The sequence below is a fragment of the Sminthopsis crassicaudata genome, chromosome 5, assembly GCF_048593235.1.
Source record: "Sminthopsis crassicaudata isolate SCR6 chromosome 5, ASM4859323v1, whole genome shotgun sequence".
NCBI classification, from domain to species: domain Eukaryota; kingdom Metazoa; phylum Chordata; class Mammalia; order Dasyuromorphia; family Dasyuridae; genus Sminthopsis; species Sminthopsis crassicaudata.
Window position 1 is genome coordinate 91,112,228 of NC_133621.1, and position 27,363 is coordinate 91,139,590.

Consider the following 27,363-nt stretch of genomic DNA (forward strand, 5'->3'; position numbering starts at 1 on the left):
GAGGGGATAATTTGGAAAAATGAATAAAATTTAAAAAAAAAATAAAAAAATAAAAATCATCTATTGAGCAGTAAACAGTTGCCTAGCTACATACTGGGAGGGGTTAGGGAGTGGGGCACAAAAAACTCAGGTAACAGAACTGTGATTGTGATTGTGAGGAAGGGGGGGAAAAGGAGAGTTATCAAGAGGGCACAGGAGGTAGCTATTTGTTGTTACAAATTACAACAGTACCTTTGCCAAGAAAACCCTAAATGGGGTCATGAAGAGTCTGCCATGGCTGAATCAGTGAAACAACAAACACAAGTCTTTAGGGGAAGGGTATCTACTTTTCATTTGCATTCTCCCTAGACCCTTGAGATCACTTAAAATGGAGTTGGGGAGAGGAAGTGAAAGGGAACAGAAAGGGACAAGTTGAGAGGCAGCACAATATTATGGAGTTTACAAATTACAACATTTGTTGTTACAAATTATTTGCAATGAAGTCAAACTCAAATAAGAACAAATCTCTTCAGAACCACAATTAACATTAACTAGGTTATATTGTAGCTTATTTTTTTCAATATTTTCCAATATATTTTAATCTGGTTTAGTCATATTTGGGAGCATTTGACACCTTTGCTTTACAATGTTACTGAGAATTACAGACATCTAAACTAAAGGGTGTAAAAAATTTTAATTTCTACCCTAATTACCTTAAAAAAAAAATTTAGAATGGCAAATTCAAAAGTAGATATTAGCCCTAAAGAGACAGAGTAATTGTGTGATCAAGGCACGAAAATACAATTTGTTAACAATGTCAACAATAAGACAAAAACTTAATTATTTACAAAATTGGCATTTGAATGGTCATACACAGTCAACTGAAAAGTGACACTGTGAGAGATTACTTCTCTTCATTTTTTGAAAATGACCCCCATGATATTTAGTTCACTTGGGATAACAAGTTCTTTTTGGAAGAATTTTTTTGTTTGTTTGTTTTCTTCACAAGATAAAAGTTACAATAATTTTCTTTTTAAAAAAGAGAGAAAAAGGAAATCTCTCTCCCACTGTCCTCTTCATATTGATTTCCAGATGTGATAGAATAACATCTTCATTTTCTCAAGCCCTGATTCTTGGTAGACTTTTTTACTTCATAAAATTAACTTTATAATGTGTTTCTTTATAAAAATAAGTTGATATTGTTTGAACAAAACAGTTCTCCCTGTTATTACCTTCTTTTTGTCTTCTCTACAGTTTATATCAGGGATATTTTCTAAAATCTAGACAACCAAGAATAGTAAATTGAGCCCTGATTTGTAGCGATTGTTCATTTCCAAAGAATAAATATTCATGCTAAAAACTTAATAATCAAGCTCTTGAGAGCCAGTTACAACTGGTTCCACCTTAGACCTAGAATAGAGAAATGCTTTATTCAAATAGTCTTTCTCTAGGAAATCATTTGACTACACAGAGAGAAGCAATTGTGTGGTGAAGAGCCTGCAGACGCAGCCTCTTAGAAGAAAAATTCCATCTCAATTCCTAGATTTATCACCCTGGGAAGAGCTAGTATATATATCCTTGAGGAGTCCAGAAGCAAAGATTGGATTGATTCATGTTCCTTCAGTCAGAAGTGGTCTCTCAGAAATGAAAGAGTTAGAGGAACTGATTCAAAGCATATCCCCCACATCATGGGTCTCTTGTGTTCACACTGTGTTATACGCTCTGCAAGATCTTCAGAAACAGGATGCATCTTTTCATTATCACCCTTCCCCAACACTCTAACATAAGTATCAGTTTGAAATATTGCTTCCTAAATCACTGTTCTCAGATGGGAATGAAGATCCTTGAGGCCTAATATATGTGAGGAGCAGAATTGGAGAGATAGGGGAGGAAGAGAAAAAATTCTGTTGATGTGACTCTAGCATCTAGAGGTGTAGTCTTCTACTCTCAAATTAACAAAATGTTTGACTTACTTGTTGAACTGCTAGAGAATCCAAGGAAGAGAATTCATGGGAACAAGGACTATTGTTAGAATTAATCATTTGGTTGAACATTTAAAAATATAGATATTATTTTTAGAAGATTGCTCAGAGGTTGTTCTAAAATATAATTTTTGTTCATTGTAAATAAACAAGTAGAATATTCATGGAAAACAGATTATTTTGCAAATATATATTTTAAATGCACAGATTGATATCTACCCAAGACAAACAGAAGCTAATATGAGACTTCAAATAAAATTTTTATTGAATTAAAACACTTAATGAATTTTAAAATAGTGATTGTAGTGATAAGTGTTTTTATTTTAAAAAATAAGGAAACAAAACTTTATTGAGAAAAATGATGTGATAAAGTCATTAAAATTAATCTTTAAAGCCCTTCTTGAGGGCTCATAGCTCAAAAGCTATGAGACTATTTCTTTGTTTTTTTAATTAACTGCTTTTAAATTCATTATAATTCTACATCAAATGCATAGCTTGTCATATCTTAAGAAGAGCTATCTTCTATATTAGGCAGTTCCTATTTACTTACATGTTTGAATTTTTTTATGAACCTATGATAAGAACTGCATATAATATGTGGGTATATGTATACATATGCATACATACATATGTAAATTTCACTGTAACATATAATCATCATTAAATTTGTTTGTCCCTGAGTGTCCTGAAGTTAATCACAATAAAAGCTGATGCAAAACATGGTAAGACCTGCCAAATCATAGCAAATGTCTAGACCACATTCCTAGTACTTAGTGGGTCTACACCTCTAAAATTATATCTTATGTTCCCACCAGTACTACCATAAATTTACTTTTAATAGTCATCTAAATTATCTAATTAGTTCAAAGCAAAGGTCTTTAATGAAATATCTTGCAAGAAAAGTATCAACGAAACATAAGATTGCCCATAAGTCTAGAGCACATTCTCCAAAAGACACATACAGCTTCAATAGGAAGATAGAATACACATAGAGAACACATGTAGAAAAGACAGGTGTGTTAAGAACACTTGGAAAAAGATGGATTTCAATTCACATCTCTGAAGATGCGAAGCCACTAATGGTTTTGTAATGGAGATGAATGCCAGTGAGAGTCCAGTCTTTGTAAGCATGTCCAGCATGCTCAGCACAAGCTAGTTTCCCACCTGACTTTGGAGCATTTCCAAGTATTCTATTTCTGGTTCATTAACCATAAAGTGAAAAGACTGATTTTTGATATGCTGCTGAGGTGAAGGTGAAAGTGAATACAAGACTGCTAAGGGCACAGCTCAAATTTTTCTTTTCCTTGGTAGTGAACAAGGAAGATGAGCTGCAATGAACCTCCTCTAGATAAGAGAGACACTTTAGCCCATCTCTGATTCAAAGCTCCCAAGAAGCCAAGAGTACATGATTCTGCTAGCCCCAAGGGAAGCAATAGCAGTAGGGGCAAGTGGCCTTCTGCCACCTACTTAGGTCCCCGCCTGATTTCATGGGGATCATGTTCTTTGGCACTTTGCACTTTCTTGCTCTTGGATGAAGGGGTCTTAGAGTAGGCTGCATAGTTGGAAGAGGGATTTGGAAGCCAGAGTCCATGCCACATTTTGCAGACAGTTGAGAAAGGTGGGATCAGGGATCTAAGTATCATGTGCTTGCCTGATATAGCAGCGGATCTAATCAACAAAGAAGGAATGACCATGATTCTTCCATTGCCTTTCACATTCATAAGAGAACTTAGTGCTGAAAATGTTTGGCAGAAATTGTTTTGGAGTTAAACCCACTCTCCATAACGATAGAGTAGTTATAGAAAAGAGTGTGAACCCAGGTATTAGGCATAAAGTCCCTGTAACTTCTGCCTTTGCTATATCTTCTCAGTAAATATTTCTTCCTAAAAACTAAGTAATTTCTTATATAATAATGAAGTGTCAATCACTAAAGGATATCAATAATATAAAAGATATAATAAATATAACTGACAATTGATAATGAGTAGACACCAGAATGGGGGCTTGAGCAAATAACATTAGAGAAAGATATTCTTTCATTCCCTCAGGATTGAGACTCCACTTCTAAAGAAGAGACATAGATACCCTTCACTTTTGGGGGAAATAGCTCATTAGTGAAAGTGGGGATCAGAATTAGGATAAGAATCCCTAAAGTTTACATGGCTGGATACAGTAAATCACTCTCAATGAATATAAATTACATGGGATTTGTATTCATAATCATCAATTCCCTTTGATAATGGTCAGCCAAGAGACTTTAGGTTACATAGTATATTCCTTTATAGAAATAATAGACTTTAGTGAAATCCAACCAATGTTTACTGCCTGTCTCCTACATACCTAACCCTGTCCTGGGATCTGTGAAAAAATAGAGGAAAAACAGTGTAGGAAAAGTAGAAAGAATACTCTATGTCTGAAATTGGAGGATCTGGCTCTAATATTTGCATCTGTGTTACTGGGAGCAAGTTGACTTCTCTAAGTCATTTTCCTCATCTGAAAAAAAAAAAAAATATATATATACATATATATATACCTATATATATATGTGTGTGTGTGTAGATAGATAGATAGATAGATAGATAGATAGATAGATAGATAGATAGATAATATACTTACATTACTTGCCTCAAAGAGTTGTGGAGAAATATTTATGTTCTGTACAAATGTGGGCAATTGTAGCTATAGCCTTGCAGAGTCTAATGGAAGATTATGAAGATCAAATGCCTATGAAACCAGCCAATATAAAACAGCAATTAGATCCATGTATGAAAAGAAGTTAGGGAAGGGATTTCATAGATTTAGAGCTGGGAGGGACCTTAAAAATCATCTAGCCCTCCCACCCCTTAATTGACAGATGAGGAAATTGAAATGTATTGAAATTAAATAATGTGTCAGAATTCAGATAGCTCATGAGGTGTAGAACTAAATTTTGAACATAAATCAAATTATTATAAATCCATTGCTATTTTAAATGCATTAATTTCCCAGCATTGTCTGAGGTTTCTTGAAGCAGATGAGACATGAATTAAACTTTTCATGCTATGTTTTAGATAGACTTACAAAAAGATGATAGATAGCCATGAGATGATCATATTTAGAAGGCATTGTTCTTGATCAGTTTCTCCTGATAACTATTAAAGATGATAGCAAGCTATTAATGACTGGTGGTGTCCCGCAAGCCATTAAAAAGACTTCTGGAGGTCACTAGCCACAGGAAAAAGAAACCAAAAGCAGTGACGCTGAATTTCCATAGCATAGGATGAGATTTTCTTGATTCATTCAAAACTCTGAGAATCAGGAAGACTTCTGCCCCTGATCTCTGGGTTCTCTTATTCCCTTCCTTAAACTTAGCCAGTTTCTCTCCAATTATGCTGAACTTTTCCTCTAAACTGGTCTCTTGGAGCTCTTCCACTAAGTTGTAAACCTCATTGGTGTAATGTATGCCCCTATTCTTCTTTACTAAGCTCTCCACTATATCCATTAGTTTCTTCACTTGCTCTTCCTGCTCCCTCCCTGTGGCTCGGTTGTTGAAGGCACAGACCCGGCCCCCACACTGTGCAACCAGCTCTTTCAGGGCCTTGTTATCTGTGAACCTAAGGTAATCCTTCAGGGAATCACTCCCAAGATCTTCCTTGCGGGTGAAGATGACCACTGTGTGCTGTATGACATTATTCCCAAAGATCTCCTTCACCTTCTTCATGGCGTCCTGGTCCTCTTTAGTGTAGCGACCTAGCTGGGTTACCAGGACTAGTGCGTGGGGCCCCGGGGAGGAGAGGAGGTAACATCGAATGATTTCTTGAGAAATTAGACCTGGCGATGCTTCTAGACTAAAGATATCAGGAGTATCAATGATTTCAATCTCTCCTCTATGCCAGCTCCGGCTCCCTTTGCTGCAGATTTTGGTCACTGTCATTGCCCCAGGCTTGGATACAAACACATTCTCCCCAAGAATGCTGTTCCCTGTTGCACTTCTTCCAGTTCCCGTTTTCCCCACCAGTATTAACCTCAGCTTGGGCTCTTGTAGGGACTTCCTTTCCTCTTCTGAGTCTGTAAGGAGCAAACTGTTATTAGCAACTCAAATCTACCTTTGGAAATGATCTGGGTACTAGCTGGGGCTCAATTTTTCCATTTAACAACAAAACCCACAATTTAATGATAGAATACTCACTGTGAAAACTAGCATTCAGAACTGACTCCTCTATCTTCTTCTCAGTATCCTCAGCTAGGACTTAGAATTGCCCTTGTCACTTAGGCTTGCTCCCTTCAGCAATGCTCCATATTATGTCCTGGGCCCTAGACCTAATTCTTCCACTGACACCTTGTAAACCCTCCAATACTGAATCCCTTTTCCTCTCTGAGTTTTGGTTTCCTTACTTGTCAATTCAATTTACCTGCCCAAAATTATCTCTATGGTCCTCTCCAGTTCTTACATTCTTTGAATCCATATATATTTAATATACCTTGATCATAAGCTACATTATGAACTTGCTTTAAATATGACTTTTCTGTTAGTCAATAAAAACTGATAATATATAACAGAGACAGCTAAGTGACACAATGTGCTCTTCATGGATCTAGAAAGACCTGAATTCAAATCTTTCATCAAGAACTATCTATGTCTATGATCCTGGGCAAATCTAAATGATCTCAACATCAGGTTTCTCACTTGGGATAACAATAAGGGAATAAAATAAGATAATGTGGGTAAAGTGTTTCACAACATTTAAAAAGCTAAGCTTTGCTATTTATTGCTAATATTTTGGTAGTTGTGTCACTAATCTTGAATACCTCTCAAACATATGAGCTGACAGAGAACATGAAAAATAAAGATCTTTTTACTCTAGGAAGAAATAGGTATTTCCTGTTAGCCTTGACATCTTGGAGTGGAAGCAACCACACCAGCAGTTTTCTGTCTCCTAAAATTTTAGCTCAAAGTAGACATTTGCCTTTCAAAAAACATTCCTTACCATATGAATTTTCTTCATTTTTTGCCACTTTTCTTCCTCTCAGGTTTACCTGGGACAGGTACAGAAACATAAGATTTAAATAAATAGGGGAAATTTTAGGTGAGTCATTCCTCTAGGCATTTTGAATATGGACACAGAAAGGACAGGGTAAAGACAATGAGTATGGTTGGCAGTTTCATGGACTAAATTGATTATGCATAATAGGAAGTACATTGAAATGGGATGCAGGAGGTCTTATCTCTAATCCTTCAGGACCTTGAACAAGTTCATCTTTCTATCTCAGTCTCAGTTTCCTCATCTGTAATCTGCACTAAATAATCTCTCAGAATCCTTCTAGCTCTGTGATCCTCTGTTCTATCAATGGGTGCTTAAAATTTAATGGAATTTGATTCATTGTTTAATAAAAATGTCCAAATAGTCAATGACTATAGTAATCTAGTGTTTGACAAACCCAACGACCCCAGCTTTTGGGATAAGGAGCTCTGGAGATATTATAGGAGAGATGGGCAGAAATCAAATCTTTGTCCATTCTGGACCTCCCTGATTGCTGGTGTAGAGCAATAGGAATGGATTCTATAATCATAAGCCACTCTTAGGGGCTTATTCTGTCCATCTCTGGTCCTTCCTCTGATCCTTTGGCCACTAAAGCTCAGCTTCTTTCTTCCTAACCCTAGCTGGCCAAGGACTGCTGTCTCAAAGGTAAAGTACAGTCATGAAAACTCCAGATATTAGAGCTGGAAGGGACTTCAGTAATATTTGGTACAACCACTGTTTTTTTTTTTACAGAAGAAGAAGCTAACACTCAGAGTGTGAAAGTGCTTTATTTTCCCAAATTCTTGCACGTAAGAGCAGAACAAGTACCAAAATCCAATTCCCTTTTGGTAAGAGACTGGGGAAGAACTTCCACTCATAGACAGGGAGTAGTAAAGAACAGAGATTGGAAATTTTCCAGAAAATGGGTTTTGAAAGTAGGGGAAAGATTTTAAGAGCATTAATCTATTAAATAAAATAATTATTTCTATAATATAGTATATTTTTTCAAAGATATTATATATGAAATTGCAAATCTACTATGCATAATTTGCTATTCCTTTGAAGTATACAACAAAAATCATGTAAATTTCTTTTTTTTTCCTTACTTCCCCTGAAGTCCTAAAAATGGCTACCCTTAGATACAAATAGGAATGTAAATACACACATACACATATACAATAGCATTCTGTCACAGTCTTATATCACAACTTGCTCAGCCATTCCAACTGATGGGTGTCCCTGCAATTTCTAGTTCTTCACAACCATAAAGAGAGCTGCTATAAACATTTTAGAACATAGAGGTACTCTTCTTTTCCCCCAGTCATCTTTAGAGATAGACAGTGATATTTCTGGGTCAAAGGGTCTAGCTACTTTAATAACTCTTTGGGCATAATTCCAAATTAATCTCCAAAATGGTTAGATCATTTCACAATCCCACTAAGAATAACTTAGTGCACTGGGAGTTTAAAAAGAATGGAGGGAGAAGAAGAGATAAGCAAGTTGATAATAGCATCAGGAAAGGAAAATAGTACACTAAAGGAAGGCTAGGAGTCCTCAAACCCAAGTCTCCTTCCATTATTTTCAGAGAAAAGAATTCTTTCTCTGATTCTCCCCCCTGTACTGCCCCTTAGAGCTTATGATTTCTCTTTTCCTCATCTTAGCACCTGGGGCCTCTTGGTGACTTAAGTGAGCAAAGGCCTATGACTGTTATTTATTTATTTATTTGTATTGGATATGGTGACTCTATTGATGGTACACTATAGGACTCTGGGACAAAAGTATGAATGGGGCATGGGATCTCCAGGATAGGTTAATATTGTTGGCTCCCCAGAGGTGGAACTCCTTTTTTGACTAGAGATGAGATCCATGGCTTTTCACTTTACTCCTTGAGGCCATGTGATCTACTATATGGTTGCTGTAACTGTACTAATTGTCAAATCAGGAAATAAGTTTGACAAAGTGGTCATTAAGGGCAATACCAGTGCCAGAATCAAAGGTAGAAGAGTAGGGATTGCTGCTAAAGTCGCAGGATACAGCCTGATCCGTTGTATAGCCTAAGGTACTTGACTATTTGCCTCATCCCTTTTTTCATATTATCTATCAGATTTGGCAGGTTTCTCCAAGGTCTGTGATTTTTAAGCCATCTTATACAGTTGCAAGGAGTAGTTACAACAGTCAAGTAGGAGAATTATCCATAACCTCTTTTCTTTGGGTGATACTACAATGGATAGAATGCTGGACCTGAAATCCAGGAAAACGCAACTTCCTGAGTTCACATCTGGCCTTAGACACTTACTAACTGTAGGTCCCTGAGTAAGTCATTTAAACTTAATTACTTTAGTTTCCTCATCTATAAAATTAGTTAGAGAAGGAAATGCCAAATCATTCCAGTATCTTTGCCAAGAAAACCTCAAATGAGATCAGGAAGAATTAGATGCAATCAAAAATGATGAAAAAAAATAACATGGAAAATAATTCTGGGAGTGGGGCTACAAGTGCAATGAATAAAACAATCTCTATTTTCCAGGAGTTTTGTACTCTACATAGGACAAAGCAGTAAACCATGAAAAGTAGGACTGGTTGTTTAGGAGAAAGAAAAAAATTATTTAAAAGTGTACAAAGGAGGGAAGCTTAGGTGGTGATGTGGATAAAGCACCAATCCTGAAGTCAGGAATTCAAATAAACACTTAACACTTCTTAGTTGTATGACTCCAGGAAAGTCACTTAACCCCAATTGCCTCAAGGAAAAAAAAAAAGTGTACAAAGGAGACATGGAATTACTTGTAGACCAGGAAGATTCTGGGATTAATAGTCAGGTTCTGGAAAGTCAGGAACAAAGAAGCTTTGAAACAATTTGACGAAACAAAGAAAAAAAAAACCAGGAAATAAATGAGAATATCATCCACCAATTTCTGGTTCTCCTGAAACTTCAGACTTTTCTCCCATGCCCAGAAAAACTCTGGTCCTCCTTTATTGACTTAAATATCTACATCTATTTGTGATTCATTACCTATCTGCTTTCATAGAGGATTTGAGGTGGTGGAGCTTCAGATTTTACAATTGGAACCCAGGTCTCTAGACATGTGACTAGTAAAGACTCAGACAAAAGAAGAGGGGAGTTGGATTCTAGGAACTATAGTGTTGTACATCACTAATGGGAGCTTCAGACCTCCATTTATAGCTTATTACAGCCTAAAAAAAAAAAAAAAATCTTATCTTTGTTTGATAGAAAGGGAATCAGACCCAATTCTGCACATAAAGTTTACATAAAATTAGAGATAGCTATAAACAAAAGAAAGTAGGTTCGTTTTATTAAAAGCACCTGCTTCAACTCCTTGAACCATTATGAAATATTAAAAATAAAATTTTTAATATGTGCTGCCACTTTTCCCAGAATGTCTTTCTTTGTCTTGCTCTATCTCTGTTTGTATTTTATTAATATTTTCAACATATTTTTTTCTGTATCTCTCTTATTTTAGTCTCTTTGGGGGCTTTGTCCCTCACCTAAGAGGTTTGCTAGCTCAGCATATTTTTGTTCCATTTCCTGGACATCATTTTTTAAATGTTTAGTGTATATTTCCTTCAGGTCATTTTCTCTTTTGTCATTATTTCCTCAGGTTTTTTTTGTAAATGACAGCTGAAAAATATACTCCCTCATTATCCTGCACTTTTTTCTCTATTATATCCAGCAGCTCTTTCATTTGGCCTTCCTTTTCAGTTGCCTTGGACTTTGTTATTGAATGCACAGTATTGCCCTTTGCATTCCTCAAGGAGCATTTTGAGGCTCTTACTAGAGCTTTTCAAGAACTCATAAGGGTCTTGAAGAGGGGACCCCGGAATGCTGAAAATCCTTAAAGGAGAAACTCTCCTTCAACTCTGACTCAGTGAGGGACCCCGCCTCAAAGGACAAACAGTTTCATCTGGGTGGGGTCTGCTCAGTCCTGAAACTCATTGAATTCAATTCAAATTCTAGCTCAAGCTGAAATCCAGAGAGGAGCCAATTTGGGACTCCACCCACGAGCCCTCTTTAGCTAAATCTCTCATTATAAAAAGAGCCAAACTAAAATCCTCTCTTGCCAGAGGTTCCAAGCATGCCAGCCCTACTCTTTACAGTGCCATCCTCTACTCTCACCTATTTTCCTAACCAGACTTTATGCCTCTCTGTCAGGATTTCTAACCTTACTTCCAATCCCCATAATAAACCCTTTTGTCAATCTAGGTTTTTGGGTCTGTAAATTCTTTTACAGCGAACCTCTGTGCCACCAGAAGGGAGTCCCCAAACTCCTTATCCTTACACCCAATCCCAAGGGGGTGCAGGGAAGCCAAACCTCTCCATTTGGTTCCCTGAACCCCAAACCTGCCACTAGACCTTATCATTTAACTCCCTGACCTTAATTTCATTTTGGTTTCCTAAATCTAAACATCATCATTTGGTTCCCTGACCAGATCCCCAAAAACTAGACATCATTGGTGACCAAACAGAACCCCAAAACTCTGGACACTCAGAACCAATTTGGGTTTTTAACTGTTGGTGCAGTATTCTTCCAGGAAGAATGCCTGTGTTTCTTCTTTTGTCTCACCCTATCTCTAAAGGCCTCTTTTTGTCATACATTTTTAGAGATAGTGGAATCAGGAAATCCAGAACTCTGGACAAGGTAAAAGACCTTTTTTTTTTTTTTTTTTTTTTTTTCTTTGCCTATTCTGTAATGAATCTAGACAGAGATGCTGCAAGAAGTTGAGAAAACTAAAAGCTTTTACCTTTCCACAATCTAGAAACATCTCTGCTTCTAACCTTCCTTGAGCAGAGATACTTGGCTTGAGGAAATTCCCTCAGCCCAGCCCCTTCAGAGACAAAGGACCTTCTTTTGCATCCTAAGGCACTCCTAAATTCCTTTTTCTCTCACCAGAAAGCTCTGCTCCCAGTCAGGAGACATGAGAAGAAGTGTCTCTTTAACACACACACACCCCCCCCCCCCAGACCAAGGAGACACATGGCTCTTCTGGGGACTCCTCTCAGGGATCCAAGGCCAGCACTCTCTTTGATCTGTTCTGGGGAGATAATTGGAGAAACTTAAGAGAATCTGTGTTTGAGCCCTTCTCCCACTCCACGTTAAATACACTGGAGTCTTTTTAATGGTCAGGCTGTAGCCACAAGAAAAAAAGGTCACTGAATTGGAGTGAGCATTGGAGAACATCTTTCTTCCCTTGGCTGCTACTCCCTGGGCAGGGGCAAGCAGTCTCTCCTTCAGGTCTTGCTCTCCCAGCAAGATTTGGGGGCTTAGACGAGCTACTCCTCTCTCAAGTTCCAGAATGGACAGCGGAGCCCTCGCTATTCAGGAAGCACAGGGTAAGACAGCATTTCTTTCTCCCCCATCCTTGCTCTGGTCTTTCCTTCCCCTCCCCCATAGAGTAGGGATTGCAGAGGAACTTAAGGCCTTTTTCAGACCTCTCCCATGTGGCTTGGCAACCTGTCACTTAAATGCTCCTATAGTGTCCTCTTATTGGGGTACTGTACAGTGGGGAGATTGGGGACTCAATCTTATCTTCTCAAATCTCCGGAAAAGTTTTCCACTAACTTTTAAACTAATGAATTTTGCCAGCAATCTGTACAAGTGGGCCACACCCCTCCCAGAAACTTTGCCTGGCTTTTAAAGGAGCCGCAGCTTCCAATCCTCCCAGGAGGTATACTTGTCACATACATTTTAAAAAGGGACTTGGTTTCTCTGATTTCTATCTATCCTGCATTAGAGCAGTGCATGCCTCTTCCCCTCCCTGACAGCCTTTTATGCTTTTGCATGCTCAGGCTCATGTTGACAAAGACACGGTTTCCAAACTACTTTTGGTTCCCCCCCCCCCCCGCCCCCAGCTTCAGAGCACTTGCTTAAACTTTCTGTAGCTCCATCTGGAGAAATGAATAGCCTAGCTTTCAAAATGAACATAGCTTGGAAAGCAGCCTATGCCCTTTCTCTCACTCTCCTACTCGACCTTATAGGTGGGAACATTTCAATCCTAACTCCTAATTTTCTCAGTCCTAAAACCTTTTGCTCTTAGCACATTCTCTATTTTTCTGGATTGGCATTCTATGTCCCTGCCAACAATTAAAGATTTCTTTTCTAAGCTCGAACCCTGGCCAGGTTGCAGCTTCAAGAAAGACTTTGGAATGATGGCTGGGGAATAAAATTCCAAATCAAAGCAAATTAAATTGTTAAGAGAGTGAAGGTAGCTTCTTTCTTTCTTTTCTCTTCTCATTCCCTGACTGTAGCAGGAAATGAGATGTTAGAGGGAGAGACTGAAACTATTTGAAAACTCCTTAACCACCTTCAATTTGATGAACACCTTTAAAGGGAAGAGGTCTTTTCTGTTGCCTTTTCTCTAACTTGCAGAATTCCCTTGTGGGGATTCCTGTGGTGCCTTTCCCAAGACTTGTTCTCTATTCTATAGCTGGTCCCTGACAAATTCTCCCTTGCTCTGTTGTGCCACACTTCTCTTTTACTGCCTCAGTTTCCCTACACTGATCTCCATCCTACCTCAGTTTCCCTAAACTGATCTCTATCTTGCCTCAGTTTCTCTGGCATTACAGCCCAAGGAGCATTTTGTTGTTCTCCTTCTCTAGAGAAGGACGAGGGACTATAGAACCTGTCTAGAGTCAGGTGAGCAGCTATTAAATGAAGAACACTAAAGCTTTTGTCCTAGAAGTCAAGGATTTCAGTCTTTCTGATTTCCCATTTGATGACTATTCACAAGGATTTTTTTTGTTTTGTTTTGTTTTGTTTTTCAGTAAGCTACCATCCCAACCTTTCTATAGCAAGGTGGAACAGCTCAACATCCTGGAATGTGGTTGATGCTGTCTGGAGCTTCTAATGTTCAGCAGAGTCTTTCCATAAGGACCCTTATGCAGAAAACTCCTGTCATATCCTTCTTTATTAAGGACACCTATAGAGAATAAAAAGCTATAGAACTAGGGTGCTTGGGGCCTATTCACTTATCCCTAAAGACTTACCTTTAGGCTGTCTCTTAATGCAGAGACACAGGGACTTGGAAAAATACCTCAACCTCAAAATTTGAATGTTGATTAGATTAGTTGAAAGGTATCTAATCTCCCTCCACCCACCAGCTCTCTAGAGCCCTTGAAAGGAGCCTTCTTTGCATCTCAGTGCACTCTTAAAGTGCTTTTTTTTTTTCTTTCAAATCCTGGGATTTGAAACACTTCTGCCCTCAGGCAAAAAGCAGCTAATTGAAACACACCCAGTAGAATTATCTTTCAAAGCTGACAAAACTCCCAGTCTAATAAGAGACCTGGGACCCACCCATCCCCCAACTTTTTCAGGGGTCCAAGGCCAATATACTAAGGCCAAAACTAGAGAAGCCCATTCTGAACCCTTGACATTTCTCCCACTCTGCTGCTACAAACAGTTGTTGGTTTTCTTTTAACTCTCTCACCTGAACTAAAAAAACCTGAGACTCTCAGCTTTCTTCTCACAGCAACTTCTGCCTCCTGGAGAGACACTCAGAGTGAAGGTGCCTTGTTAAATCCCTCCCAGACTTAGGCCAAGAATCCCAAAAGTTCATGCTGTAGGTGCCATGGAAACTGTCTGAGGAGACTCCAGTCCCTGTCCTGAGTTCGAGCAGGAAGAACTGCTTTTCCACAACAACAGCAAACACCACAGGAGTTGAACTGGCCCCCCAACATCCTTCTCTGTGGCAAGAATTTGGGGTCTGACCCTGTTTCCCCTTTATCCTAGGACAGTCTGAACACCTCAGGGGCTGGTAAGCTGGGTAAGCAGCGATGATACTTTGCATTCTCTCTGACTCCTTCCACCCTCCCCCATAAAGAGTGGGGATAGTTGGAGAAGGCTCCGGATCTTTGCTTAACCATTTTGGTGATTTTTATGGTGAGATTGAGGAACCAACTCTCTCTATTTTTTTTAAACAAAAAAAGCAGCACAGACAGTTAAGAGAGTTCTAAAAACTTAAACTGCATTCTTATCTTGATCTGCAGCCCTGACAAGCAGGGACATGCCCATCCCTAGACTCTGCCTCACAAAGAGATTAATGGTTTATTAAAACTAATAGATATCAAGGCCTCCTGCCTAGCCTGTCCACTCAATCCCTGCCACCCTGACCCAACCCCAGGAGAAATTAGATTTCCTGGAAATTGGAGTGAAAGGGCTAAACTTTTTGCTCCTAGCATTTTCTCTTATATTTTTCTTTGGCATTCGATATTGTTAGATGGGCCATCAGCATGCTTACAGGCAGTCCACAGAAAGACCTGATGCATTTCCTGCTAAAGGCCCCATTCCCAAATGTTGCCATCTCCACCCTGGATGACACCCCACTTTTAATCTGCTCCTAAGATATGTTTCCTCTAGGCTTCAAACTTTGGATTCTCAACTGTCCTTCAGCTGGGAGAACATGGGACAACTGACTGGGGACGACTGACCGGGACAAACACCCCTTAGATGCCCTCCTGTCATCTCCAGACCCCATACTTCATGCCTCACCTTCTGGCATGAACCCCCAAAATCTCTACAACCATTGTCAACTTAAAGCAGTTAAGAAGAGATCGTCACCCCTTTATCCCAAATGCATTTGGAGGTGACTGCTTAAGGAGGAGAATGAAGAGGGGACCTGGAAACTCTGAAAAGCCTTGAAGGAGAAAATCTCTTTCAACTCTGTCTCAATAAGGGGCCCTGCCCCAAGTCATTTTTCCCTTAAATGAATTTAAATTTTGACTGCTTGAGAGGGCAATGAAGAAGGGACCCCAAAACTCTGAAAATCCTTAAAGGAGAAAATCTCCTTCAATTCTGACTCAGTGAGGGACCCCGCCTCAAAGGACAAACAGTTTCATCTTTGTTATCTGGGTGGGGTCTGCTCAGTCCTGAAACTCACTGAATTCAATTCAAATTCTAGCTCAAGCTGAAATCCAGAGAGGAGCCAACTTGGGACTCCACCCACGAGCCCTCTTTAGCTAAATCTCTCATTATAAAAAGAGCCAAACTAAAATCCTCTCTTGGCAGAGGTTCCAAACATGCCAGCCCTGTGCTTGACACTTTAAGGGCCTCTGTCCATTGGAATACTCTTTCCAGTGCCATCTTCTACCCTCACCTATTTCCCTAACCAGACTTTATGCCTCTCAGGATTTCTAACTTTACTTCCAATCCCCATAATAAACTCTTTTATCAATCTAAGTTTTCGGGTCTGTAAATTCTTCTACAGAGAACCTCTGCGCCACCAGAAAGGAGTCCCCAAACTCCCTATCCTTGCACCGAATCCCAAAGGGTTGCAGGGGAGCCAAACCTCTCCATTTGGTTCCCTGAACCCCAAACCCCCAAACCCATTTAACTCCCTGACCACCAGAAATGCTAATTTCATTTTGGTTCCCTAAATGTAAACCTCATCATTCTGACTTCCCAGATCATCTTTGCTAATAAACAAGAATACCATGTACTTTGTGCCAGAGAATCCAAAGAGACCTTTGATGCAGTCAACAGATTGATGCTTTTTTTATCTGTATAGTGTTCCAGCTGCAGAACCAGAATAATGGTGTGCTGGGGAAGAAAGGTTAACAGTGACTAATCTCATCTCAAGTAGTCTGCAGGCTGTGATTTGTGTCAAAGAGCCCAGGTGTAACAATGAGCACAAGGTCTTTGTTGGACATTCATTTCAGGATAACTGTTTAAATTTCTTGGTCACTGAATCAGGTGAAATTTCAGATACAAAGCTTTTTTCTCTAAGGATAGCATTTCCTGATGCACCTTTTCCATTTCTAGTTTTTCTAACCAGGACAATCCTCAAGGCATTTTCAGGCTCAGAGTTCACAAAATCATCAGGGGTCTGAGGGAAGATAAATTTGCCTGACTGAAAACCACAACATTTAGGTCAGGACTTCTTAAAACTATGAGTCATGACCCCATATGGCGTCACATAACTGAATGTGGGGGATCAACAAAAAATTGGCAAGAGTAAAAGGTTTCTGAATTCAATCATCAAAAATGAATTTAAAATCAATTATGTTTGAATCCAATATTTTTTCTGGTAGTGCTTGCACATGTTATATCTCATGACTTCACTGTAGTCCTAGTTCTGAACACACAGCAAGTGCACTTTGAACTGTGTGTGGATGAAAACTGCCAACAACACATTGGCTCAGATTTGAGATGGGGTCACATAAAAATGTCTCTTGTCATGAATGGGAAAAGTTTAAGAAACTTTGTTCTAAGTAATAAAGAAGGCTAAGGGATAATAAGTACAGGAGGGAAATTGTAGAAATGACCAAACTGTAGGTTTTTAGGTACCTAGTTAGACTATATCCTCAGAACCTTAAAATTGTGTTTATCTTTAGGACCGACTTTTGATCCAAGGTAAACAGAAGTGGGCTGAGTTACAAAGAAACATTCCACATGATCTGGAAATTTAAAAAATGCTAAAGATTCATAATTAAGGCTTTTGGGTAGCACAGTGAAGTATTAGGTCTGGCAGGGAAAATCTGATAAAGACTTGAGATTAAAATTAGTTTCATATACTTACTAACTCTGTGACCCTAGGTAAGTCACTTAAGCTCTATCTGTCTCAGTCTCCTCTTCTGCAAAATGTAGATTACAATGTCTATCTCTCAGGATTGTTGTGAAAATAAAATGAGGCAAAATTTGTAAAATATTTTGTAAAACCTACAACACTGTATGAATGTGAGCTGTAAATTGATGAGTCAAAGCTTAATGGGAAAAAAACCAAGTTATAACTACTGTCAGTTTTGTTTCAGTGCTTGCTATATGGTCACTGTCATTAAATTATAACATTTGAGGCACACCTCAAACTATTGGTAATTTTCCCTAATTACAAGCAAGGTAATTAATAAGAAATAAATTTCCTCTAGAGATGGACTTGAAAACTTCCATGTGTGAGAGGAGGTAGCAAAAATCACAGTTTGTACCATATGGGCTTATAGGCTGTCTCTCACATCCTCGAAATGTACTCTGTCCCCACCTCCACTTCTTAGAAATCCTTATTTCCTTCCATGCACAGCTGAAATACCACCTATTTTATGAGACCTTTTGTAATAGATTTATGATGGATCACTAACAAAATGCAACAGCAAGAGATACAAAGAGAAATTCCATTCCAAACAAATGTTGAGAGTATAAAATATTTGGGAATCCATCTACCAAAGAAAAGTCAGGAATTATATGAGAAAAATTACAAAACACTTGCCACAAAAATAAAATCAGATTTAAATAATTGGAAAGACATTCAGTGCTCTTGGATAGGCCGAGCGAATATAATAAAGATGACAATACTCCCCAAACTAATCTATTTATTTAGTGCTATACCAATCAGACTCCCAAGAAACTATTTTAATGACCTAGAAAAAATAACAACAAAATTCATATGGAAGAATAAAAGGTCAAGAATTGCAAGGGAACTAATGAAAAAAAACTCAGAGGAAGGTGGTCTAAGTGTACCTGATCTAAAGCTATATTATATAGCAGCAGTCACCAAAACCATTTGGTATTGGCTAAGAAATAGACCGGTAGATCAATGGAACAGATTAGATACAAAGGACAAAAAAGGGTACATCTATAGCAATCTAATCTTTGACAAACCCAAAGATTCCAACATTAGGGATAAAAATTCATTATTCGGAAAAAACTGTTGGGAAAACTGGAAATTAGTATGGCAGAAATTAGATATGGATCCACACTTAACACCATATACCAAGATAAGATCAAAATGGGTCCATGATTTAGGCATAAAGAGAGAGATAATAAATAGATTAGAGGAACAGAGGATAATCTACCTCTCAGACTTGTGGAGGAGGAAGGAATTTATGACCAGAGGAGAACTAGAGATCATTATTGATCACAAAATAGAAGATTTTGATTACATCAAACTAAAAAGTTTCTGTACAAATAATACTAATGCAAACAAGATTAGAAGGGAAGTAACAAATTGGGAAAATATTTTTAAAAACAAAGGTTCTGACAAAGGTCTCATTTCCAAAATATATAGAGAACTGACCCTAATTTATAAGAAACCGAACCATTCTCCAATTGATAAATGGTCAAAGGATATGAACAGACAATTCTCAGAGGAAGAAATTGAAACTATATCCACTCACATGAAAGAGTGTTCCAAATCACTACTGATCAGAGAAATGCAAATTAAGACCACTCTGAGATACCACTACACACCTGTCAGATTGGCTAAGATGACAGGAACAAATAATGACAAATGTTGGAGGGGATGTGGGGAAACTGGGACACTAATACATTGCTGGTGGAGTTGTGAAAGAATCCAGCCATTCTGGAGAGCAATCTGGAATTATGCCCAAAAAGTTATCAAACTGTGCATACCCTTTGACCCAGCAGCGCTACTACTGGGATTATATCCCAAAGAAATACTAAAGAGCGGAAAGAGACATATATGTGCCAAAATGTTTGTGGCAGCTCTTTTTGTTGTAGCTAGAAACTGGAGGATGAATGGATGTCCATCAGTTGGAGAATGGTTGGGTAAATTGTGGTATATGAAGGTTATGGAATATTATTGCTCGGTAAGAAATGACCAGCAGGAGGAATATAGAGAGGCCTGGAGAGACTTAAATCAACTGATGCTGAGTGAAATGAGCAGAACCAGAAGATCACTGTACACTTCAACAACAATACTGTATGAGGATGTATTCTGATGGAAGTGGAAATCTTCAACATAAAGAAGATCCAACTCACTTCCAGTTGATCAATGATGGACAGAGGTAGCTGCACCCAGAGAAGAAACACTGGGAGGGGAATGAAAATTGTTAGCACTAATATCTGTCTGCCCAGGTTGCATGTACCTTCGGATTCTAATGTTTATTGTGCAACAAGAAAATGATATTCGCACACATGTATTGTACCTAGACTATATTGTAACACATGTAAAATGTATGGTATTGCCTGTCATCGGGGGGAGGGAATAGAGGGAGGGGGGTAAATTGGAAAAATGAATACAAGGGATAATATTATAAAATATATATATATAATAAAAAAAATAGATTTATGATGGAAGGTTCCCCAAAACTGTCTGTTTTTTGTTAAATATTTGCTTCTTAGGTTAATAGCTCTATTGCTGAAAAGGATCTTAGCAGTCATCCTAATTTTCCATATGAAGAAACTGAGACAAAGATAGGTGTAACTAATTGGGAGTTACACAGCAAGTTTCTGAAGCAGAATTTGAATCCAGGTCTTCTTAATTCCAATCCAGAGAGCTCCAACCACCATGTGAAGTTGCTTCTTGCTCTAAACAAAGCTTTTCTCCCTTTTCAGAAGGCAAGCTTCTTAAGGGCTTCATTTTTGTCTTTGTGTTACCAGTATCTAACAGTACCAGACACATGCAGTACTTTAAAAAGGGCCTTGTCCTGAATCATTTATATTCATCTTTTCCCCCCATTAGATCCAAAGCAGGGACCATATCTTCTCCTTGTCTTCTAACTCCACAATGTCTAACACAACAGTGGGTATATATTATGTAAATGTGTGTTTTTTCCAATGATTATCTCACTTATGCAACAACCAAATCTAATCCTTTTGATGTTCTTGAAAGTGAATTTAATTTGTGTTAAACTACTGACTTAATCATTGGTTTCTGGCTCTATGGGTCTCTGTTCCTAGCCTAGGACCAAAGAGGAGGACAGGTTCATACCCCTTCTCCCCTCAATTCTCTGGCTTAGAGCAACCCCTGTCAAAGCTATAAAGTCAGCCACATTCCTTTTTGGTGCTCTCTAATGTCTCTTTAATGAGCTGCATTTCTTTCTTTGATCTTCCTAAAATAAACATCCAGAGTTGTCAGGTTGAACTTGCCTGCCCAGATTTTTCCCTACAGTGGCTAAAGGTTCTGAATCTTTGCTTCTCTCTCTATCAAAACTTTATTGCCTTATGTTCCATTCCTTAATCTCTAGATAGACATTCCTAATGTCCTTAATGTCTTGGTAATCTGTGTAAAACTAATTAATAATAACATATTGATTGCAGAAAATAGCTTGCCATGTTGTCCTTTCCTGGGCCATAAATATTTTAAAAGCCACTGCCTGAAGATGCAATAGCTTTATCCAAAGGAATGAAACTTTAATGGCATTATTACAGACAAGAGGGTAAGCCATTAAGGATAAGACTTTGGGGAACAGATACATTGTTCCTTAGATCACACAGGTGGGTGGCTGTCTACATCTGTGTGAGTCTGGTCCTGTTTCTGACAATATCTGCTTTTTTTCCTAGAGAGATGTTCCTGGCAATGACCTGTGATAATTATAAGATTTTTTTTAACATTATTGTTTAATTTATTTTGATGTCATATTATGAGGTTTGAAACTTATGATATCCCCCATAATAAGAGATGCTATAGGGACATGGAGAATAGAAAAATGGGGACAGCAGAGGATATTGCTTTATCACATGTTTCTACAATTTAAATTTCTAAAATCCCCTATGTTATGTGTGAAGTTGTAAATATGTACTCCCCCACCTTAGCAAAATAACTCCTGTCATAATATAAAGAAGCATATAAGTAACATTGCTAAGCACAAGTTTAATATAGATAAACTTACTGCCCCAAGGTACTGAACTCACCCTCTGTGTGTACCCCAGATAAAGCTCCAATACTTTCCCTTAGAGTTCTACCTTTCCAAAAAAAAAAAAATTGTATTTAAAAAAAACTCATGCAGAACCAGAAGATCACTATACACTTCAACAACAATGCTGTATGAAGATGTATTCTGATGGAAGTGGATATCTTCAACATAAAGAAGATCCAACTCACTTCCAGTTGATCAATGATGGACAAAAACCCAGAGAAGGAACACTGGGAAGTGAATGTAAATTGTTAGCACTACTGTCTATCTACCCAGGTTACTTATACCTTCGGAATCTAATACTTAATGTGCAACAAGAAAATTGGATTTACACACATATATTATATCTAGGTTATACTGTAATATGTGTAAAATGTATGAGATTGCCTGTCATCTAGGGGAGGGAGTAGAGAGAGGAAGGGGAAAATATGGAAAAATGAATACAAGGGATAATGTTATAAAAAAAAAATACTCATGCATATATACTGTCAAAAAATGTATAATTATAAAATCAATAAACAAACAAACAAAACAAAACAAAAAAAAAACATGATTTTGTCCATTGGTTAGCTAGTCCTAACTAGAGCAGACCAGCCAGCTTGGTCACTAAGGCTAACTTTGAAATGGGCAGGGAGAGTCTACCTGACTCTGCCCAAGGGGAGCCTTGATCCAGCTTTTCAGGACCTTCCTATATCCCTTTCACCATGGACAGCTCCATTCAGACAGCACTCATCATCTCTTAAGAGGGCTGTGAGTACGCTTTGAGTTAAGTGGATTGGCAAAGCATTATTTTTCCATTTGACATAAAAGGAAACAAAAACCCAAAGAGCAGTTTGCTCAAGATCACATAGCAGGCCAGTGGCAACAATCACAACAAATCCTCCATTCTGTCTAAAAAACAGCAGCTCCTTTTATCCCCATTTATAGAGATTGGGGTATAGTCAGTTTTGAAATTGGGGAAATGCATTTATCTTAGGAGCAGAATAAGTTGTTTTACTTTTGTCTCTCTGCCATTAACTCAATATGTAACTGGGCAAATCATGTTACCTGTCTGAGCCTCAGTTTCCTCATCTGTAAAAATAAAGGAGGTGATCTCTAAGGTCCCTACTAAGATTGTGAATCATAGACTCATATGCTATTTGTTTGGTTTAGGCAGATAACCAGATAAATCCCTGTGTCCCAGAGAGCCATTGGGAGGGTTTCCATTGCTAGTCAAGGAGGGAAGATTTTACTCCTCAACTTTGTGCCCTTTTCTTCCCAATTCTGGAGCCTCTTAAGACACCATATAGATGCCACTAAGTTTAAAAAAAAAAAACACTCAAGAAAGCTCAACCTATTAAGGAAAGTAAGACTCCTTTACCACCTCTTAGCTCCATTCTTACATTGTTATTAACCTGGTTAATTATTATTCATCATCTCCTGCCTGGACTATTGATATAACTTCCTTGGTAGACTTTTCACCAATAGTCTCTCTTCTCTCTAAACCTTCCTTCACAGAGCTCCTTGATGAATCCTTCTAATCTGCAGGTCTAATCATAATAAGGTCCTAATCAAAAAAGAACACATATTGCTAGCAATCTGTGGTGCTAAGTCTACTTCAATCAGACATTTGAGGCTCTCCGTGCAAGCTGTAATGACCTGCCTTTATGGTTTCCTTCCCACTAATCCCCTCATAGTCTATAATACATACAAAATGAATCATCATTCCTCAAGGTTATTTCAAACTTTTATTCCTGTCCTTATTTACACATAGAATGTAGTCTTCCAGTCTTCCCCTATCAAATCCTGCCCATCTTTCAAGGTTTATCTAAAAACCTACATCTTCCTTGAAATTTTTACTGATCATTCCAGCTAAAAGTGATTTCTCCTTCCTTTGAATCCCCACAGAACTTTATCATTCAGTCAACAAGAATTTATTAGATATCTACTATATTCCAGACACTGTGTTTGGTACAGAGAATAAAAAGAAAAACAAAAAATTAGTCCCTGCTCTCCAAGGGCTCACAGTATAAAGAGAGAGACAACAGGCAAACATCTATGTACAGCCAAGGTATAGATTGAAAAACTGGAGATTATTATCAGAGAAAAAGAACTAAAATTATGATGGACTAGAGAAGGCTTCATGGAGAAGGCTGGATTTCAGCTTCAACTTGAAAGACCCTAGGGAGAACAGGAGATGGAAATAAGGGGTAGAAAATATTTCACACATGAGAATCAGCCAGTAAAAATTCCTGGAGTCTCAAGGTGGTGCTTGTGGGAGAATCAGAAAGGAGGTCACTGTCATTACATCACAGAGTATGCGAGGGAGAAAAAGATGGAAAAGGACTAGAAAAGTGGGAAAGGACCAAGTTATAAGAGGCTTTGAAGGCCAAACAAAATATTATATATTTGATCCTGAAAATGATAGAAAGCAATTGGATTTTATAGGATAGGGGAATGATATGGAAAGACCTGCACTTAAAAAAGATTAATTTGAAATCTGAGTGGAGAATGAACTGGACCAGGGATAAACATGTTTTGGAGAGGCTAACAAGACTACTGCAATAGTTCAGAATGAAATGAGGAGAGATTGTATCAAGCTGATGGAAGCATCAGACAAGAAAAGTGAACATAAATATAAATATAAGTGAAATATATTTATATTTATATATTTATATTTCCCATCACCCACCAGTGTTCCATGTCCATATCACGATTTATAAGATTTTTAAAAATCTTATCAAAATTAGTTGTTATTCTAACTCTCCCTCTTCCTTGTACCTGTTTTTACATAAGGAGGCTTAGGAGATGATTTAATGGTAGAGTTTCCTTTTTTAGAAGAAGAAGGAAAGGAATTGATAAGGCCCCAAAATATCTCCCACTTTCACTCATCTCCAACTTCAAGCACTGAAAAACTTAAAATAAGCAAAAGATGTTTTCAGAAAAGGGAATCTCACTAAGTCATTATCCATAATTATTGCTTTCTGTTTGATAAATGTCAGATGGTCTGCTGTCAGAATGTGGCACAAATGGTAGGTAAGCATGGCTAACAGAGAAGAGAGGAAGGCAAGGTCAAGGGTGAAGATCTGCCTATTTTGTGACATTCTTAATGGGGAGTTCTAGGTCATCCAGGAAGATTCACAAAGCACGAAAGGGGGTTCTTAAGAGATAAAGGCTCAAAATTGGAGCTGTAAAATCCCTAGAAACCCCTGTCTCTTACTTCATCATTCAGCTGAGAACAGAGTTTTTGACACTTTACTAAATTTTACATATTCCAAATTTTCATAATTTACTTAGAAGTCAACATAAAACTAATGTGTCCTCAAAAAGTTGTTATTGGGTCATTAAATATGGAATGGGGGGGTTCCCTATCAAATAAAATAGGATTGATTAGATTACTTTCATCAAAATATGCTTTTGGCATGATACAGAAAATTGTTCCATGGTTTCCAAAGGGTTTCAAAAGCTAATCTTCATCTGTTTTGAGACATGTAGAAGGCAAATAGAGAAAGGAAAGAAACACATTGACTTTGGACTAGATCTACTAGTGTAGGCATTTTATGCTTCTATGGAGTCTATCTCTGATACTTAATCACCAGAATATGAGAAATTGAGGAAGGAGATACTCACTGAACTGACAGAACTTAAGATGGATCCCATCTTTGAACAGTGGTGAGGTATCAGGTCTGGAAGTGGGGAAGAAGAGAGACAAAGGGCAATATGCGTCTGCATTTGACATTTATAGCAATATGAACATTTAATCAACAAATTTTTATTTACTACTTATTGTGTACCTATATTCCTATAACTATGGTTAGTCCTGCAGAAGATATAAATGAAATATAGGAAATGTCCCCTGACTTCAAGAAGCTGGAATTTTTTTTTTTTTTTTTTTACTGAGACAACTGGGGTTAATTGACTTGCCCAGGGTCACACAGCTAGGAAGTGTTAAGTGTTTGAGACACTTAGGTCTTAGCTGGCAGTCTTCCTGAGGAGATGAGATTTATACAGATAAAAACAAGCTCCCAACTGTGTGATATAAATTGTAAATGTCAGAGATTCCAGGGGTAGGATGATCAGTAAGGTTCCAAGTAGTCAGTGAAGGCTCTGGACCACCTCCTCTATAAAGCTTTCCCAGATCATAACTGGGGATCATCTCTCCCTCCTCTGAACTCATGTATTTGTTAATGCACAACTCACAAAGATCTTGTTCTTTAGCTGAAATTGGAGTTATCTGTGTATCAGAGTCTAAACTCCCAAAAGACTTGTGCCTCAGTCTCCCACTCCCACACTCTTCCACGGAGTCTAACAGAGTTTTGCTCATAAAATGCACTCATAAAAGCTTTGTAAACAGCTGATGAATTGAGCTGACTCTTGAAAGCAAACCAGAATTGTTTTATACAACTGGGAGAGATTTTCTGTGTGAAGGACTAATTACTTCCACAATAGGTAGGGTAACTAGGCAAAAGAAAGGGTTCTTATTTCATCATACCATAATATCATGAAAAAGAGAAAGATTCAAAATTTTTTTAAGTTAATACACACACACACACACACACACACACACACACACATACACACACACACACACACAACCACACAACTCCGATGATGATAGAGGGATACTCAGGTCTCCTCATGAATGCCCAAAACAAATCTAGTTTCATAAGGGTATCGCCAAAATCTCATCAGGAACATACAGGGACATAACAGAAGAATGTCCTAACAATAATGCCTTCTGAAATATCTGAGACCTGTCAAAATAGCTCCTATTTAATGTTTTAAGGCTTTTAAAAATGTTTTCTTTTCAACACTATTTTAAAACACATAGTATGGGTACCATTATCCTAATTAACAAATGAGGAAACTGAAAATCAAAAAATTGCCTGTGGCCATATAGTTAGCATCTAAGGGAGGATTTGAAGTTACTGTAGGTATCCTACCTTTATATTCAGTTCTCCTTCTACTAAACTCCTTTATTTCCTGCATTGACATATATATATATGCATTTAACATATGTCCTTAGCTATATTGTAGCTAGATAACTAGATGGATAATAGATACATAGATAGATAGATAGACAGACAGACAGACAGACAGACAGACAGATCTTAAACTTAGCAAGTTGGCTGTTACCTATTATCTAATTGCTATGTGATTGTCAATTAAGCTGATTCTGGTTGGCTTTAGACAGACTCTTAGGGTGCTTTTTTCTTTTTCTGAGTGAACCCCAGGAAGCATCTTAATATAGTAATCTAAAGATCCAAAACACCATTTACTTTTCTAGACATGTTGGAGCAGAAATAGACACTGACAAGAATATAAGAAATGCATCAAAATAAAAGGGAACATTTATTTGTTGTATATATGCAGTGCTAGACAATTATTCAGGGGAGCAGTATGTATAATGTTCTTTCTAAAAATTGTTGGAACAATTTTTGCAACATTTCCTTCATTAAAGTTTAGTTTTAAAAAAAAAGAAAGTTACTAAGAAGGAAGAGGAAAGCTGACAATCCTCTTCCCCTTCATAAAGAGAAGAGAATTAGCAAAACACAACATTAAATTGATTCTCTCTTTTTCCACAATCCAAGCCCCCAAATCTCTGCTCCAGTTCTTTCAGTGTTGCCTCCCCCTGACTCCTCTAACCCATCAAATTTCTCCTTACTTTCCTTACTTTTCTCCAATCCTTTCCCCAGGCTCACCTTCTGCCAGAGAGGTAGGTAGAAATTATCTTCTCCACTGGGCTAGTAAAGCAGTCTTAGAAAATTGCTTTCACTTTTGCTTCTAAAACTAAGTTTTCTTTACATCATGAAGTTCAGGAAGTGGC

The 27,363-nt window shown here is 37.9% G+C and overlaps 1 protein-coding gene and 1 pseudogene across 1 annotated transcript; both read right to left on the bottom strand.

Moving 5' to 3' along the window:
- On the bottom strand, window positions 1-27,306 carry LOC141542868 (GTPase IMAP family member 1-like). Its single transcript, XM_074267523.1, has 4 exons — window positions 27,239-27,306; window positions 25,167-25,222; window positions 6,929-6,977; window positions 1-6,008 (listed from the first exon to the last, which is right to left on the bottom strand). The coding sequence occupies exons 2-4, from the start codon at window positions 25,194-25,196 to the stop codon at window positions 5,116-5,118; spliced, it is 972 nt and encodes a 323-aa protein (XP_074123624.1). The 5' UTR covers window positions 25,197-25,222; window positions 27,239-27,306; the 3' UTR covers window positions 1-5,115.
- Window positions 10,567-23,403, bottom strand: LOC141542682 (GTPase IMAP family member 7-like; annotated as a pseudogene).
- Window positions 27,307-27,363: the final 57 nt, after the last annotated feature.